The following is a 16,649-nucleotide window of genomic DNA, read 5'->3' as shown; positions in this document are numbered from 1 at the left end:
GTCTTCAAATATTATGAATGGGAATGGTGTCAACAGAAACCTGAGAAGTGGTGTTGATACACCACAAGAGCATAAAACTCCCCAGTTTATCTCCAGTTATTCTCAGTTATCCTCTCTGCTGCTCCACCAGCCTCAAAGACCTTCAGAAGCTGGGTATGTGTTCAGCGCAGCTTTTCTGCTAGCTGGGAGAAGCTGTGGGAGAAAGGAGCAGGATGACCACAACTTCTCCAATATTCAGCAGAAGAGGTGAAAACACTGCCTGTGCTCTCAAACCATGGGCTCATTTCCTACCCATGGGAAGGACGACCAAGAACACTCGACCAGAAGTGGAATACAGAAGAGAAGCACAAACACAAACACACACCAACTAGCTACTACTAAGGGAGAAAGAAAAACAAACAGAAACCCAACAACCCTACTGAACAATGCCTGGGCCCAAGACACCATGCAGTACGTAAAGATACTGAAATTAAAATGTTACCATTCCAAGCCAAAGCAATAATCAGCCAGCTGAGCTGTACCTTCTTCCTCAGGACAACACAGGAATGCAGGTGAAGCTAGTGACAGCACCTGAAAGACCATGCTACAACAGTGGTTCCCCCACCACTATTCCTATTTAAACAAAGATACAATTCACCTACCTGCTAACAAAGTAGGGCCAAGAGATTTAGCCAAGTAACCCTAAACAAAGAACTGACTGACTCAAACCAGATATTTATCATGATTTAAAACCAGAGGGGAGTGGATTTTAATCTTGTTTTGCATTACTATTGTTTTTCTCCTATTGAACGAGGATTTTCTGAATTTCTCACTTTACACAATTATTTTTAAGTCTATGTAGAGTTGGCATAATTTAAACTAAAAATGCTAAAAGCACCAACAAAATAAACAAAAAAACAACAACCCACCATCATCACCACAATAAAAAAGCACTGCTTTACAGGACTGGAAAAATGTCATTATTTCAAATCTCAGTAGCAGTCTTTCCAAAATATTTACATAAAATATCAACAATGTTTACATAAAATATCACGTAACAGAATGAAAATTGCTGCCTACAAATACAGTGCCAGGATGAGAATGGGCTGAGAGGAACCAACAAGGAAACAACAAATCCCTTGCAAGTAGTCCTATAAATAAATGAATAAAACCATGCCTGTTGTGTCCTGTTCCACCCACCTTCAGGCTGGGATTTACTGCTTTGGACCAGTTGAGTAAACGTACAAAAAGACAATAAAGAAAAACTAAACATCTGTTTAGTAAGGATGTCTCGTTCTTCCAGAAAATAGGAAAATAATCACCACAAGTTTCTTCCTACTGCTAGCAGCCATTGCACTGATGGCTATTAGGAAACTCACCACCAAGACATGCCCTCCCACCAATTCCTGCCCTGCTCAGGATGCTAAGAAGAGCTGACAGCATCGGTACCCTGGCTCCCTAGTAGGGAGCCTCCTCATGTGCTCCAGCTGCTGGCACTCTCCCCAAGAGCCTCCTTGCTCTTCAGGGATGCCTTACAACCCTAAACGTGCAAACAGCTCCTTGAAGCTACTCCACGGCTTCTTAACTGGCCATTAAAACCACTGTGCCTCATATCCACCTTCTTTTGTTGTCTTTATGTAGTCACATATGGGTGTAGTGCTTTCAGAAATATGATATTGTGTTTTAGAGGCCGTGTGGGAACCAAACCCGACCCTCTCCAAAGCACTGGGCCTGGAGGAAATGCAGACTGAGGCCCTCTTAAACAAGGACAAAGCCAGACCTCCAGCGCCTGCGGATACACAGGCCTCAAAAGCCACTTTAGGTACCAGTGTCAGAGAGAGACACAACAAGACTACAAATTCCTAAGCACCCAGCAACCCCGGGCCTTTTACCAAGCTTCGGTCACATGGAGCTGCTGACTAACGAGGCTGCATCTCAACACATACCATTCCCATGCGGGGCTGCTCTCCCTCCGCCTCCATACAAGTTAGCGGTACAGCAACAGGGAGAAGCCTGACAGCTGCCCTCGAACCCTTACGATGTAGTTCAGAAACTGGCATAGTCATTGTCTCGAGTCATCCTTCTGCTTACCAGCCTTGTGTGCAAATGTCAAAAATGGCATAGCAAAGTAACAATTCCCTGTTTAAAGGGCGCTCTGTATCCCCGGTATATGACCATATACATGCATCTGTGTTCTTGGGAACCCAGGGATGTTTATCTTAACAACAGGCTGAGGAATTTGAGGAAACTGGGCCAATTATCTGTGGCTTGGTGCCATTAAAGTCAAAGTTGCACTAGCAGACACTTTGGAACAGTGTTTTTAGAAAATTCCAGGGGAATTAAATTAACATGGCAATACAACACTGTTATACGTCTTCATAAAAACAAACCCCCCACCACACTCCTTACATGAGAGGACTACACAAACTAAGAGGTAAAAATGCAAATTAAACTGAAGAAGTCTTTCTTCACTTCCAGACTAAACCATCCTTCTTAACTGTGTAATGAAGCTGAAGTCCAGCGTCATGGTTTTCCCAAAGGACCACAAAAATGAAACACGAACTCACACAGTAGTGAAGGATCAAGTTTTTCCAACAGTCTGGAAACCGATTTGGGAAAATAATCACAATAGTGCTTAAACATGGTGGCTTTTGAAGCCATCCTCGGGTACCTACGTGTAGATACGTATTCTCCAAAACGCAGGGCAGATGGCTCTGGACATTGAATTTCCCTTACTCACCAGAGTCATAGCACAGGCCATAAGAAAGCAGTTAGCCAAACTGCCCCTGCCAGCCACTGCTCTGCTGCTGATGGAGAAGAACTGCTGTATGTGGACCAGGCAAGCTGACCTGCTTACCGATCAGTCAGTTGAGTTCCCCTCTTATCAGCATGCCTTATGACTTATTCATATCTTAACACCCAGTCAGAAAGCATTCTGAGTATACCAACAGCCTCAGGCGAGCAAGCAAGCCAGCTTTCAGTGAGGAAAAATAGCTCTTGGACAAACATTATTCCTATGTCAAGGATTCTTTCCTTTGTGTGCTTTACAACTCCACTGGTAAATGGAAATTTCTCTGAAAACTCATTTTTCAATATCAAAAGCAACCCTAGCATATGCAATGAGATGACCTGGACAAATCTGGTCAAATACTTCAGACATAGTAAAGCTGGAAGTACACAGAATAACACAGGTTTACAAGTTTGTGGAAAATAGCATTTGAAGCTTACACACACCTATTTCAACTGAAAAAAAATATAACAATATCACTAATTGGTTTGTTCCCAGTTGAAAAGAAAGCATCCCACAATACAAGCACAATGCTTAGACATGTCTTCCTTCAAAATGTTATTTTCATGGTCTAAATTTGGCAGAGTTTGGAAGTCATTGCCCTAAGGCCTTACCCGCCTCAGAACCACAAGTGGGGTTCATTTTCCTTGACTCATGCTCATACTCTATCACAAGCAAAGTTATCCTTCTCAATACTTACTTTTCCACAAAATGATAATATTTACCCAGATGTAAGACTGGAACACGTCCCAGACTTTCAGTGTCCACAGTTATATTTGAAGAGGATGATAAACTATGACACCAGAAGAAAGTATCACTAGAACCAAAGTAATTGTCTATTTCAAAGACTTTCACACTCTTTGCTGCTTCTGCACAAGCAAGCTTCTGTCAAGGGAGTAGTGCAAGATTTAGATTTCTAGATTAACAAGCAAAATGGAAAGTAAGGCCTACATGTACAATTCTGAATATAAACACAGGATTTCCTGAAAGGAACAGACCACTTTACCTACTCTGTAAATCCCCTGTGAACGTTGCTCATTTGGCATACAAACTCTCAACTGATTGAAAACAGGTAAATGAAGAAGCCAAAATTTGACAGCTGAAGCCAATAATATTTAAAAGGGCTTTGAGACAGAGCACCCTGAATTTCATTATTTAGCTCTCAATATTTTTTTGGCTCTCTGTCCAGTATGTTCTAGCAACAGACATCAAAGCTTTACCATATCTTTTCTGCTGGCAGGAGAGAATATGACACTCTCCATGCTACTGAACAAGCTCCAGGGAGCACTTCTTGCAACTTCACCTGGCAGACCAGGAAAAAGGAACTCTCTTGGAAACTATTGCACATCTCATCATTAAAGGAGTATTTTTAGAAAAATACTTCTGTATCCTCTATAGGCACTGACTTCCCTGAAATGAAGTCACTCCATTTAACTCCTTCTATAACTCACCTGGAAAAGCTTTCAATCCAAATACAGCACAAGCAAGTTGACATATTACTCAGCATATGTCTGAGGTTTGAGGATCTAATAGGATTTTTCACAATAAATGTTGAATTGCCACCACAAAGCATGTCCAACAGCAGTAGAGATCTCCAAGCCATTACTTCCCCCCCTGTAGAGCTACCAGTTTTAGCTTTGTTTAACAAATTATTGGGTACCCTTTCAATCACAAGGACATAGTAGTCTATTAAGCCATTCATGAATCAGTTTAAGCAAATGTAACAACCATACTCCAAAGTCAAAACTGCAATTTTTCCCCTTCCAGGATGCAGGGAACTAAACATTACAGTTATTCCTAGTGCAAAGTAGAGACCAGGATATACTAGACCACCCTTACCTCCCTTGCTGTTCTGGATCCAGACTCAAGCCTCCAGAAGCATACTGTTGTTTGTACCAGCTTGAGGGTTCAGCAAAGACACAGCATCCCATTACTACTAAGAACCATTTTCTGGTTTTCTCAGTAGAATATTCTGCCAAAACTTAGAAATTGTAGCTTTGTAATATTATAGGACTCTTTTATAGGCTCTTGTATCTCTGCAATGTCCGATCGCCCACTGCAGAGAAGCTCAGTTTTCACATGCCTGTCCCTCACCACAGAAAGAAGGGGGAGGAGGACAACAAGTGCAGATAGTTCATTTATATTATTAAACAGAAAATAAAAATTCATCAAGAAAATGCCCTACCAATATTCATCACTGCACTGGAGCCTTCATGGGAGGAACAGGAAGCACAGTAAGTTTCCCGTGACTCAGGCCTAGCAATAATTCCTGTGTAAACTTCCATCAGCAGCAGCAACTGACACATCAATGCCAAAATAAGCCACTCTCTATAGTTAGAAAGAGCAGCCAGCTTTGAGGCAGCAGTCAGTCTAGCACAGCCCCTCAGGGTTGAATGCCTTGGTGGTGACAAGCTGCACCAGAGCCTTCCCAGAGCTGTTTCCTTGCAAGAGATCCACAGGTTTCCACCACAGACCTGCAATTCTGCTGCTCCTCCTGCCCTTGCTCCCAAATTGCTGCTCAGTCCAGACTCCACCAACACCTAAGGCCACAAAGCTGCCTGCACACCCTGCCCAGTCTCTGCTGTTTGAGCAAGGCATGCTGCTGCCCCCCTCTCTGCTGCAAGAACCACTGCTGAAATGCCCTCTTCCTCAGCCTCTCTCTACCTACACCGTTTTATTTGCAATAAAAACATGGTTTATTAGTAAGCAGGAGGAAAAGGTCATCCACTTGACTTGGATCCATGACTTTCTAGGCTAAGATCACTTGCAAAGTGTGCCAGAAGTGCCAGATAAGAGACCAGTTTTGCCGGAACTCACTGTGAAAGTGCAGGGAAACAATATAGCACACACCTGTAAGGTCTCCCGCAGAGCCCTTTGGCCAAATGAGGGCTTGCACGCCAGTGCAGGTACTGAACAGAAAGGTGTGTTATAGCTCCCACTGATTTCAGCGTAGCCAATGGAAATCTACAGTGGGGTAAAAAAAAAAAGCAACACAGGACAAGTTCAGCAGCAGACAACGGGTCACTTAACAGCCGGTACTGCATTTTGAGGTATTTCTGCAAGTTTTCTCCTCCTAACTTCTGCATGAAGTGTTACTTCTTAGGTTTCCATTCTTTAGCTTGTTCAGAACTGAATGTACTGAGCACACAAAGAACAGAGCCACTTGTTAACTGTTCAAAGGCCTCTATATAGAGGTACACACTTACAGCACAATTAACAAAACATATAAAACCCAAACAGGTAGCACAAAAGAATATATTCTTGCTACTGAAACGCATGTATCAAGTTCTGGCATAATATTTAGCAGCAGCAGCAGGTTTCCAGATTCAAAAAAATTTTTTCTCCTTCCCCTTGCACAAGTTTATTCTTATTTCATAGGAACTTTATCTTTTTGCAGTCATGCACCTCAGCTACATCACTGTGGATATATTAACTCATCCTGCTTAGTTTTCTTGTTTTGTTTTGTTTTTTACTTTTTTTTTTTTTTTTTTTATTTTAAAACTCAGTCCTGGTAATTTTGATGCATGTTATTGCATGGCAGTAGCGCATAATCCTACAGATGAAGAGAGGAAGAGAGGCTGAGCCTGTTCTATCTGTGCTCCAAAGGTACCTGCAGACCCTACAGCTGCACAGTGCTCCCTGGGAGTGCAAAGAAAGAGGCAACCAGACAGGACACCAGCCACATCATTCTTACATTACCCCAGGACTGCCACCAGGCTGAGAGAAAGATATGCATGCCATCAGCCTTAAACCCAAACATCTAATATTTAGCTACCATGGCACAGTTTGCATTCATCATCATTTCCTCTAGCTGCAAGACACAGGGCACCACCATATCCATTGGGTTTAACTATTATGGTCTATGTTCTTCAGATGAATTACAAAGAGCTATAAAAATAAAGCTCAACTTCAGCTTAGCAAGTTTGCAACTTTATCACAATACATCACATGTTCTAAATGACAGTGGGTAGAAAATACCTGACCTGACAAAGCTGAAGTGCCACATACAGAAACTTCCTAGAGTTAAACATTCTGCACAGGAAGAGTTGCACAACCAGATTAAGCCCAACAAAATCTTCAAGACTGCACATGTAGCACAAAGTCAGCCCCCCCACAGTAATCTCAGCATGGCACACCAGACAAAACAAAGGAAGATGACGCTCAGTATGAACGGATCCAGACTTGTGGAAACAAGACGACAGACATTTAAAAAGATATTTTCATTTGAGTGAATGAAAAAGAAAAAAAAAAAAAAGGCTTTTCCTATCAGGTGGATGACAGCATCCCTGGTATGAAGAGAGAGTATGGTGGCACATATATAGCCTAACAATAAATGGCAGAAAGACAGATGGCTGATCTTTTATTTCGGCATGCCTACAACTGCTGGATTTCACGGAACCTTGTTTTATTAAGCACTGTAGCAACTGATACTGCTTAGCTTACTTTACCTTTGGTGTTCCCACAGCAATGAAATACACATCACTGAGAAGTTTCTGCTATGTGGCTATGTTCCCAGGTATGTCATTTAGAGAAGTCTCAAGCAGCTTTGAATTCCATTTTGAATTCTCTACCTGCAAGTTTTATTTGCAAAGATTAACATGAAAGCCAAGAAAAGCACATTCACTCAGCCATGCATGTGAAGGCTGAAACACCGGGGGTGACCTTTGAATTTATTTCTGTTCTAAATCAAAACACACATTAAAAATAAAAAATAAAAAAAAAAAAAAAAAGATTTGGAAGACAGGAGGTGAGGGGAAGTGCAGCAATATACTTAGGGCAGTCTCGCTAGGTATATTGCCACCAGGGAAAGACAGCAGCTTTCCTGCTCCAAATTCATAATGCAGCACATAAATGTGCTTACTGTTGGGCCCTCTTGTGCTTTGTGCTAGTGTGCTACCTCAGCTGTCTGTATGTACAATAGCTCCATTAATAAAATAGATCAAATTGAAGCATGAGGTCTTTTCATATTAATTTTTTATATACCAAACTTTAATCATTAAAAAGCTGCCTGTACCTTGGCATTATGATCGTATTCAAGGTTCTCCAATATATAACCAACTCCCTTTTTGGTAACATTGTCTGCATCACCCTTCCCTAGTTACTGTGCAGTCAGAAAAGTCTTGTGGATGAGCAAATGCAGTACACAAACTATCATCACTCCCACTGAATCCTAAATGATTCAGGTCAGAGCCTTTCCACCAAAGCATGATGAAGAGCAACAGCTCTTGGATTCACTAGTGAAAGGATCTCAAGACGCTGAGCCTTTGAACATCACCACAGTCCTGAAGGAAGCTTCCCCTCGTGTAACGTTCCCTTGGTGACACGGAGATTATTCCTAGCCCAAGGTATGCTTTTTCTCAAGCTAGCAAACCTGAGAAACAGGCCATTTCTTTGCCAGTTATCAGTAAGTATGAAAACAGTCAAAAATAGACCCAACAACTGGGGAATGAAAGGAACCTTTTCCCCCTTCCCATTGCACACCAGCAGCAGCTCCCTTTTACAGCTCCCCGCCAGGACTCTGTCCCTCGGTGACTCTAAGCGTCTAACCAGGCTGCTAAAAATAGCTTTAGCAACAAGACATGCACATTATCAGCAGAAAACATTTCTGCAGACCTAGTAACAGCCCCACAGCTTAGTCTGATGGCACGAGAGACTGAAGAGGCAGACTGAACAACAGCTTATCGAGTCCGGGAAGCCTTCGCTGCATGCGCATCCCTGCCCATCACAAACAGAGCGTGTGTATTTTTTTCCAAGGTAATGGATACTTCACAAGTAATCTCAATAAATTATATTGAAAATGGTATTTTTGCATGAGCGTAAGTGCATTATAAGCAACACTGACTGTAAAATCAGAATATGCTAGAAACCTATCAATAATATGAAGTACTTAAATACACATCAGTCTGCAGTTCAGTAGTCCCCCACAATTGTTTGTCTGGATGTCTTTATAAACAACATGTAATAAAGTACATGATACTCTATAGGCCATGGCAACACTCAACACTTCAGAAGTTGTTTTATTACAATTTTATAGTGAGAAAAATAAAGAGATTAAAAGGCTTGCCAGGTCACCTTTGTGTGGACACCTGTGTTGTGGGTTCTGTTATTGCATTGCATGCTATGATCGCTGCTTCTGGAAAAACGCACGTGATCCTTCATCACTCAAAGTCCTGAGCTGCACAATTAAAGGGTAGAGTCTCAAAAAGCAACGTGGGGCATGTTTCCATCAAACCTTGAGACACGAGAATTTCGATAGCACTGTATGGAATGCATGAATGCATTAATACCAAAAAAGTTACCCATTGCTTATTCTCTTTTCTTTGGAAAAGCCTTGCCTTGCTTAATAGCATGAATTTAATGGAAACATTTGGTTTACATTTTGTAAGGTACTTTTAACAAAACTTACTTCTAATGCAAATGATTCAGATTGATGTTGTCCTTCACGTAGATACTCTCAAAAATTTGAGGCAACCATTTCTTGTCAGTAGCAAAGCAATCAGTGAAACATCCAACATCAATGTACAAAGTTTTTAAACATGAAGATATCCTATCCTACAGAGTCACATGGCACAAACTGTGACTGCATTAAGAGCTCTCGTTTTAAGAAGCCTGGGAGTGATATCAACAACAGTTACTCCACACTTGGAATATGTTTCAGAAGTATTTTCTCTTGTGCAGTTAAAATCACCAGCTGCTTCCACATCACCAGTACAGTGTTACCCCAAATAAGTTCCTGTGCAGATTTGAAGTGATATTTCAAAGCATATATATATATATATATATATATATATATATATATATATTTAATAAAGATTTAGAGTGCTTTTTTTTTTCTTCTTAAGTTTAAAGTAGATTTTAGCAAAGCAGAATTTTCCATGGCTACAATAAACATCCAGGGAAGTTCAGGGAGTCCACTTGTCCATTTGTTTTCCCATGACACTTTCACTGGAGGGCAAGTCACATCAGTTACACTGTGACCTTCCTAGTGATGTTATGTTAATGACCATGCCAGAAGCTGAGTTTTCTAGACCCAGTTAAAAATTACTGTGCTGTTGATGTAATAGCTACAGTATTGGGAAATACACAAGTAAACCAGTGCTTATGCCTAACTTTAGAAAATAAAAAGGGGAAAGAGTAGAAAACCCAGTGAAGTTGCATCTTTCTTTCAGAGACAGAGGAGAGTACTTGACTGACTGACCTGTACTTTGCCACTTCAAGATAAATATTTCAAGATTTTTTTGCTTTCCATTGAAGGAGGGGGTTGAAAGTCATGCATCTGAACTTACGTTCTTTTCTCTCAGCTTGGAGAGATGAGCATTTTCCCTACCACACACATTTTCTCTCTCTTTCACCTCTCCAGGAACTTCACTTATGGGCAGAAAATGAAAAGCCCAGGCCAGAAGTCACCAGTGCTCAGCAAGCTGAACAATACCCTGGCCAGAGGCATGTGTCTCTTCGTGTTTCACCTCCTTTATCAAAGTCACCAGGAACAGTACCAAACATGTTTATTAAAGACTAAACTGTTTGAAAACTCTCCTGAAAACTGGCTAGCCCAGGACAAGCAGCAGTATGGGAGGGCCAATTTTCCTCCACTTTCCCTTGTACAGTTGGGTGTAACTGTGCAGTAACAGTTGGCAATGCACTACGTTTCCTGAGAATAAAGAGTGGGGTTAAGGGAAGGAAACAAACAAACAATCCAGCCAGGAACGAGTAAAAATAAGCTCAACGTCTCTTATATCAATACATGTCTACATTAGAATTTCCACATGATATCTGAGCTATCTATATTAAGCCTCTCAGGCCAGGCTTCCACTAAATTAAGCTCTCGAGTGGCTCAAGTTCACATGATTTTTTGAGCCTAACAAGGCATCTATTCTTTCGGAATCTGCTGTAATGAAAGTTTCCTTGTCAGCTACGTTTTTCAACTTCAGTTCCAGATCTCTGGTGAAACCCTGAACGTGTCAGGTCAAATGACATCAGGAACAACATTTCATCTCTTTTAGAGCAAAAAGGATCAAATGGGACAGCACCACAGTCGATGAGGAAATAGTTTCGGTATTTAAAAACCCAACAACATGGAAACCACAAGGTGAAATCCTTGGAAAACCTGAGGATTAGAAGCGATAGGAGCATAATTCCTGTACAGCCCAACAATGACTAGCAATGATTTGAAGGCAAGCTGTATTGCTCTAAAAGGCCACATATTCACCCCCATCTTTTATTTTGTTTTTGAAATGAGTTGTGCAAGAATAACCCAAACTAAAATCCTAATTAGAAAGACTAGTAAATGTATTATAAATTAGTCCCAATGGCTTCAGTTCTGTTAAAAGACTTCATTAAGATTTATTCAACTTTCTTGCTTGTGTGCGAAGACTGCAAGTGTTAGTGCAGACCTACTCTTTGCTTTTATCCAACCTCCCATCACCCACTTAGAACCAGGCTGCTCACTTGCTCACTGAACAACACCTCAGGACCATACGGTAGTTTCTAACCATAACCTTCAGGTGGTTTCCTCTGCCTCCAACTTTCTTCTCAGAGTTTGTGTTAATGCCATACATTACATACACAGATGACCAGAACAAAAAAAAATTTCCATTGTAGTCCATGCCATAGATGTAGATAAATTAAACAGCAACACCCAGAATGCACAAAAGATCGGGGGATAAAATAAAGTGTTGAAAATATTTCTGATTTTAATGTCTTCCTTCAAAAAGGACTTCCCTCCACAAGTACTGATAATTGCTTAACACCAGTGCAAGATGTGTATTTACAGATAAAATTAAGTAGGGACAAATTCTGGACTACTCTGTGATGAATACATGTATATAAGCCTCACTGGAAGACGACTTAATGGAAAGAAACAGTAAGGGTAAGTTAACTACACAGGGCAAACAGAAACTCTTTGTATTAACTGTACCTACACATGCTTTATTAGGGCAAAATACGAATTTACAAAAGGAAAGTAAGCCATGTAAAAATGAACAAGGAAAATCGGTCAGATGTATCTCACTCAATAATACTTTTATCTCTTTAGTCTACTCCCAGTGGACAAGTGCTCCTACTAGAATTTAAGAGCTCTTTGGTTGCAATGTAATCCTACCTGAACTAGAAGGGGCAGGTAGGCATTCACCTGAACGTGGAGAGTAAAAGGAGCTAAGAAGAAAGGTATTATTTCTACCTGACATGAACTCTTATCTCTGTCCAACTGCAATTTTGCTCCCACAATTTGCAAAGTCATGTTAGAGATGCTAACAATTCTGTCATTTTTTTCTAATTTCCTTCCCTTTGCTTTCCTACAGTTGTCTAAAAACAGCACTGAGATTTTTTTTGAGTGTGTTCAGGATTTTAAGCACTACAGGTAGTGCCAGTTGATAGCATTTTTATGAAGTTTGTAAATATGAGACTTTTGATTAAGAAATTTCAACTTCCTTCAAGTCAGTCAATCACAGAGCAAGAAACAACTATTACAGGCATTGTTCCAAAGCTAAAAAGCTCCCAAGCATGCAAAGGCCCTTTAAACTATTTTGGCACAGAGATAAAATGGATTTTGTAACAAAAAGCATGTGAAAGAAAATATTAAATAAAGTTGATTTCTTGTTTTAACTTGATTAGAAGCAGTTGCAACTTTTTACATGTTCACTAAATGTGCTTATGCTTTTAACGAAGTTCAGACAGACAAATTGTGGAGTCATAAAAAGAATCAGTAAATTACACATACTTGTTCCCCATTTTATCACAGCAGTGAAGATTATTACATTTTGATTTACTGGCAAGCGAACAAGTTCACAGTAACTATGTTTGTTGGGGTAAAAAAAAAAATAAAAAAAAAAATCTGTTCAGTTTTCCCACCTCTCAATCACCAGAACACAAGCACTTCACTCTGAACGCAACCACATATTTCAGAGCCATCAAGATTTTACAATTACTCTCTAAATAATAGAGGTGTATGAAAAGAGAGTTGATACCTTCTGAAATTCATATAATAATTTGTAACCATTTTCTCTTTTCCTCTTTGAAAGTTCTGGTTTCCAGTTTAAATACATGCAAGAAAACCAAACTCAAATGTGCTTAATAAAATAATGACACCCCCAGCACAAGTCATCTCTCGTTCCAAAGGAAACACTCATAACTAAGCTCCTTATATTGTAAGAACTTCCATTTTAACAACAGAACAGAGTTTAGCATACCAGCTAGACAGGTAGCACTAATAGCATACTTCAGTAAATAGGCTTGAAGTTACCAAAGTACCTGTTAGCATATAAATATTAACACCTCCACTGCCCCTCATGCTCCAGGATCACCAACAGAAATAGGTGATACATGATTTATCCATGAATATCCTGCAGGTATCCCAAAGAGATGTAAATTCTTTGGAGTCCACAGCCTGCAAAGCTCTACAAATAATTCAGCCTGCACCAATTCACCTGCTCCCATCACAGCAACTGTTTAATAATAGCATCATGACTTAAGATACCTGATGCCCAAAGCAGTTTTGTCTATAGCCTTAAAAAATCTTTGATAGTAAAATCTTCAATAACTGAAATCCCTACTGGTTTATTATCAAAAAGAAATGATAAGACAATATTTTATGGTGGCAGCATTTTAAATAACGTGGCATTTTACTACCACTAACTCCAGCCTCCGAGGTACAACTCCAATCAGGGGAAGAGGGAGAAAACAGCCAAAATAAAAAGCAATCCTTGACCCCTTCCAGCACAGCATGCTGTTGCTGCCCTACTTTTGCCCAACACAGCATAAGCCTCTCCCCCTGCCCCAGAACAAAACCTGTATGTGGCAATACAATGTGGCAGCTCGGCTCAGCACTCCCCGAGAAAGTGGCCAGGCAACGCAACAGCTGAAAAACAACACTGAACTAAACTGCAGAGTAAGGCAATCCTAAAAGCACTACAGCAGCATTTGCCATGTTCCCTCTCTTTGTCTGAGATGATCCAAAACGTGACTAGCAATGCCTCTGCACACATACAACATACGAACTGCACTCAAAGTTAAGCCCTATGAAGTTCACAAGCAGGGAATCGCAACCCCGCAGCAGCCGGCACTGTACCTGGTTGGCAGCTCTTTTTGCTCTTGGTCATCTGCAAAGCATTCTTCCTTTCTTGAGCCTGCTTCCCCCCTCCAGAATTTCACCATTTGGCTAGCAGACTCGCTTTAAGTGTCGCTTCTATTTGCGTTTCCCCCACACGAAGAGCTCTTGATGCTGTAAGGTCATTTGAATGCTATTGTAACTTTGGCTCCCGCACAAGTTTCCTCGCCCTCTCTTGGCTGAGCAGTTGCACAAGCTACCAAACTGAGTCAAAGAGAAAGGGTCAGACTACTTCTCTCTTCAGCCTGCTACATGAAAACCTTGATCTTCGGAATACCTTTTGCATCAGCAACATTTTTAACTACATCCAAATCTTTTAGTTTCAGCACACAGCTGCATAGACAACTGCAAGCAAACAACCGCTGAAGGAAATACAGGTTAGCAAAGCTTCTCCTCAAGCATAAAAAGGAAAAACAAATATACTGTCATGAAAGCACCACAAAATGTTGCCAAAGTTTTCACAAAAAGTAGTGAGACTTATTTACAAGGAAAAAAAAAAATACAGCAGCACTTTAAAATGCTTTCATTTCAAAAGGCTTAGGCTTTCTGCTGCAAGTCTCGACACACTGATAGACAAACAGAGCTATGAGCTCATCTGGCAGTCACACAACTACTCCCACAAATTAAGCCCCGTTTTGTTGAATTTATGTTCCTAAAAGACACAGACAGTCACAAATTCTACCCTCCCCTAAATGGCATTTTTATTTAGTGCACGGTCCCTTCAGCAAATTCTGAGGGTGAAGAATTTGGAAAGAATTGCTCAGTAGTTTTCTTGAGGAATAAGAAATTTTATTTCCTAATTTCTCTTGCAAGACAGATCCCAATTGTTCTTCTCAGACCGCCTCCTGTCTCCTCGCACCCAGGACAAGTTTGCAGTTGCAGCCACCTCTTCTCACAGCAGCAGCTCTCTGTGGACTGATCCAGTTCTCTGTTTCTAAACAAAGGGTGCATAAATTTCATCCTCCAAGGGAAAGTCCACACCACTGACAAACATTTGAATCACTGTAGCTATGGAATGCTACTCCCTCCCAGCAAAAACTTCTTCAAAACAGATACCCCTTCAGTCAAAAAGAAAAAAAAAAAAAAAAAAAGGATAATCCAATTTTAAGCATTTCTCATCTGATCCTGCTTCTTGAAATTATCTTCCCTATCTTGTCTAACAACCCAGATTCTTAAAAAATAATAAAAAAAAATCAACTGCAATTATTCAAAAGGCTCACACTTACATTGATGGTTACTTCCAGTGCTTCCTACTACATCAAACGTCTGATCGCTGACAGCCCAACTCCAATCCAAAAGAAGATTCCTCATTTCAGGCTGTCTTCTTTCTATAGAAATCCTTTACTCTCTTGCATGTTTTCAGACTGATTTACATTCAATCACTTCATTATTCTCCAGTTCATGACTGAGCATAACCATATGCCTGGACAAAGTCCAGCCTTTGAGATATATAAGCCATCGTTTGCTTCCTCAGTGGAGCTGCAGATATTCCCAGTGCCTTTTCACACCACCGCTTCCTGCTTGACGACAGCCCTGACTCATGCAGTTTTCACATATTAAAGCACAAGGACTGTTATGAGTATCAGGCTGGGATTACAGCAGACTGAAATTCACCATATGGTGAGCGGTGGATTTCATTAGGTAGTTTAAATTTGCAAATGCAGCCCTGCTCTCATCTGCATTTCTGAATTTCATCTTAAGTTTGCACACAAACACCTGCAATGGGAGAAATAAGATTTAAGCCCAATAGTGAAATAACAATATTTAAAGTAATAACAAGTGAAAATATTTCATACAACCCAGGATCTGAGGCAATTATTGTACCTGCTTCTGTTTCAAAGAAAACATCTTCCCACCCCCAAGTTATTAGGAGTGAATTCCACTGTTAGGGATATTATTTATTTTTTTCAGTATACACAGCAACGTACAAATGCAGCATTTCAGTGTTCAGGGAATGGGAATGGAAATGGAATTTAAAGGCTTAAGTTTCAGAGTAAAACGTTCTCTTTTCACCACTATGCAGAAGACAGAAGAAAGATTTCCTGTTCGTACCCTTTGTCTGCAAGCTGGAATTTACTTCCACAATTCCCTAAAATCCTGGTAAAAGAAGTATCTTGTAAAAATCAGTTGTTCATTTTCATTCATTTTTCAGTTATGAAATTGACTTCTTTTTTTTTCTGGGAATTAAGAATTTTTCAAGCAATGCGTTTTTCCAGATTTTCCAGCGAGTGTGTGTAATTGCCATCTTCCATCTGTCTTGCCCATCCATCTTTAACAGCAGGAAGATTTGCCTACACTATAATCAACAACGAACAGACAATAAGACTATTTATCCTTTGCCAGACTGTGTCATTGTTAAATAGTCAGTAAATCCAAGTAAATTATAGAAGGTTTAGTATTTGGCAGCTTTTATTCTGAAATACAAGCCATTACTTTCTATGGATTTTGAGCAGCTCCATGCAAAAGTGCTTATGCAATTGTGATGTGAATTGCCAAATCAGGACACCTCGCACTGTAGAGGCACTCCACGCATCTTTAAATAATTAATTTGCTGTTAAATAAAGGAACCGGGAACGCCAACTTCCACTGGGAAAAAAGTCGTTTCCACGAAGACACTGATGTATAGTACCTGGGTAAATCGTTTCTGAAAGACCACCCCCTCTTTTTGTTTCCCCTGATTCACAATAACAAAAAGGCATGTAGAAATCCCAAAGCACATTCTACTTAATGTATGTGCTGTACATCCAGTGAGATCCCCTCTACTCCTGAAGGATGGGA

The 16,649-nt window shown here is 40.4% G+C and overlaps 1 protein-coding gene across 1 annotated transcript in view; it reads right to left on the bottom strand.

Annotated features, from left to right (window-relative positions):
* Positions 1–13,945, bottom strand: part of TRAK1 (trafficking kinesin protein 1) — a 105,162-nt gene extending 91,217 nt beyond the window's left edge. Inside the window, exon 1 of the mRNA XM_082754895.1 lies at positions 13,833–13,945. Coding sequence (XP_082611021.1) covers positions 13,833–13,918 — 86 coding nt within the window. The 5' untranslated portion in view covers positions 13,919–13,945. The remainder of the gene's footprint in view (positions 1–13,832) is intronic.
* Positions 13,946–16,649: the final 2,704 nt, after the last annotated feature.

Source organism: Aythya marila, assembly GCF_965140915.1.
Source record: "Aythya marila genome assembly, chromosome: 2".
NCBI classification, from domain to species: Eukaryota; Metazoa; Chordata; class Aves; order Anseriformes; family Anatidae; genus Aythya; species Aythya marila.
Note: the sequence above shows the minus strand (reverse complement) of the source record. Positions and strands in the feature narration are given on the sequence as shown.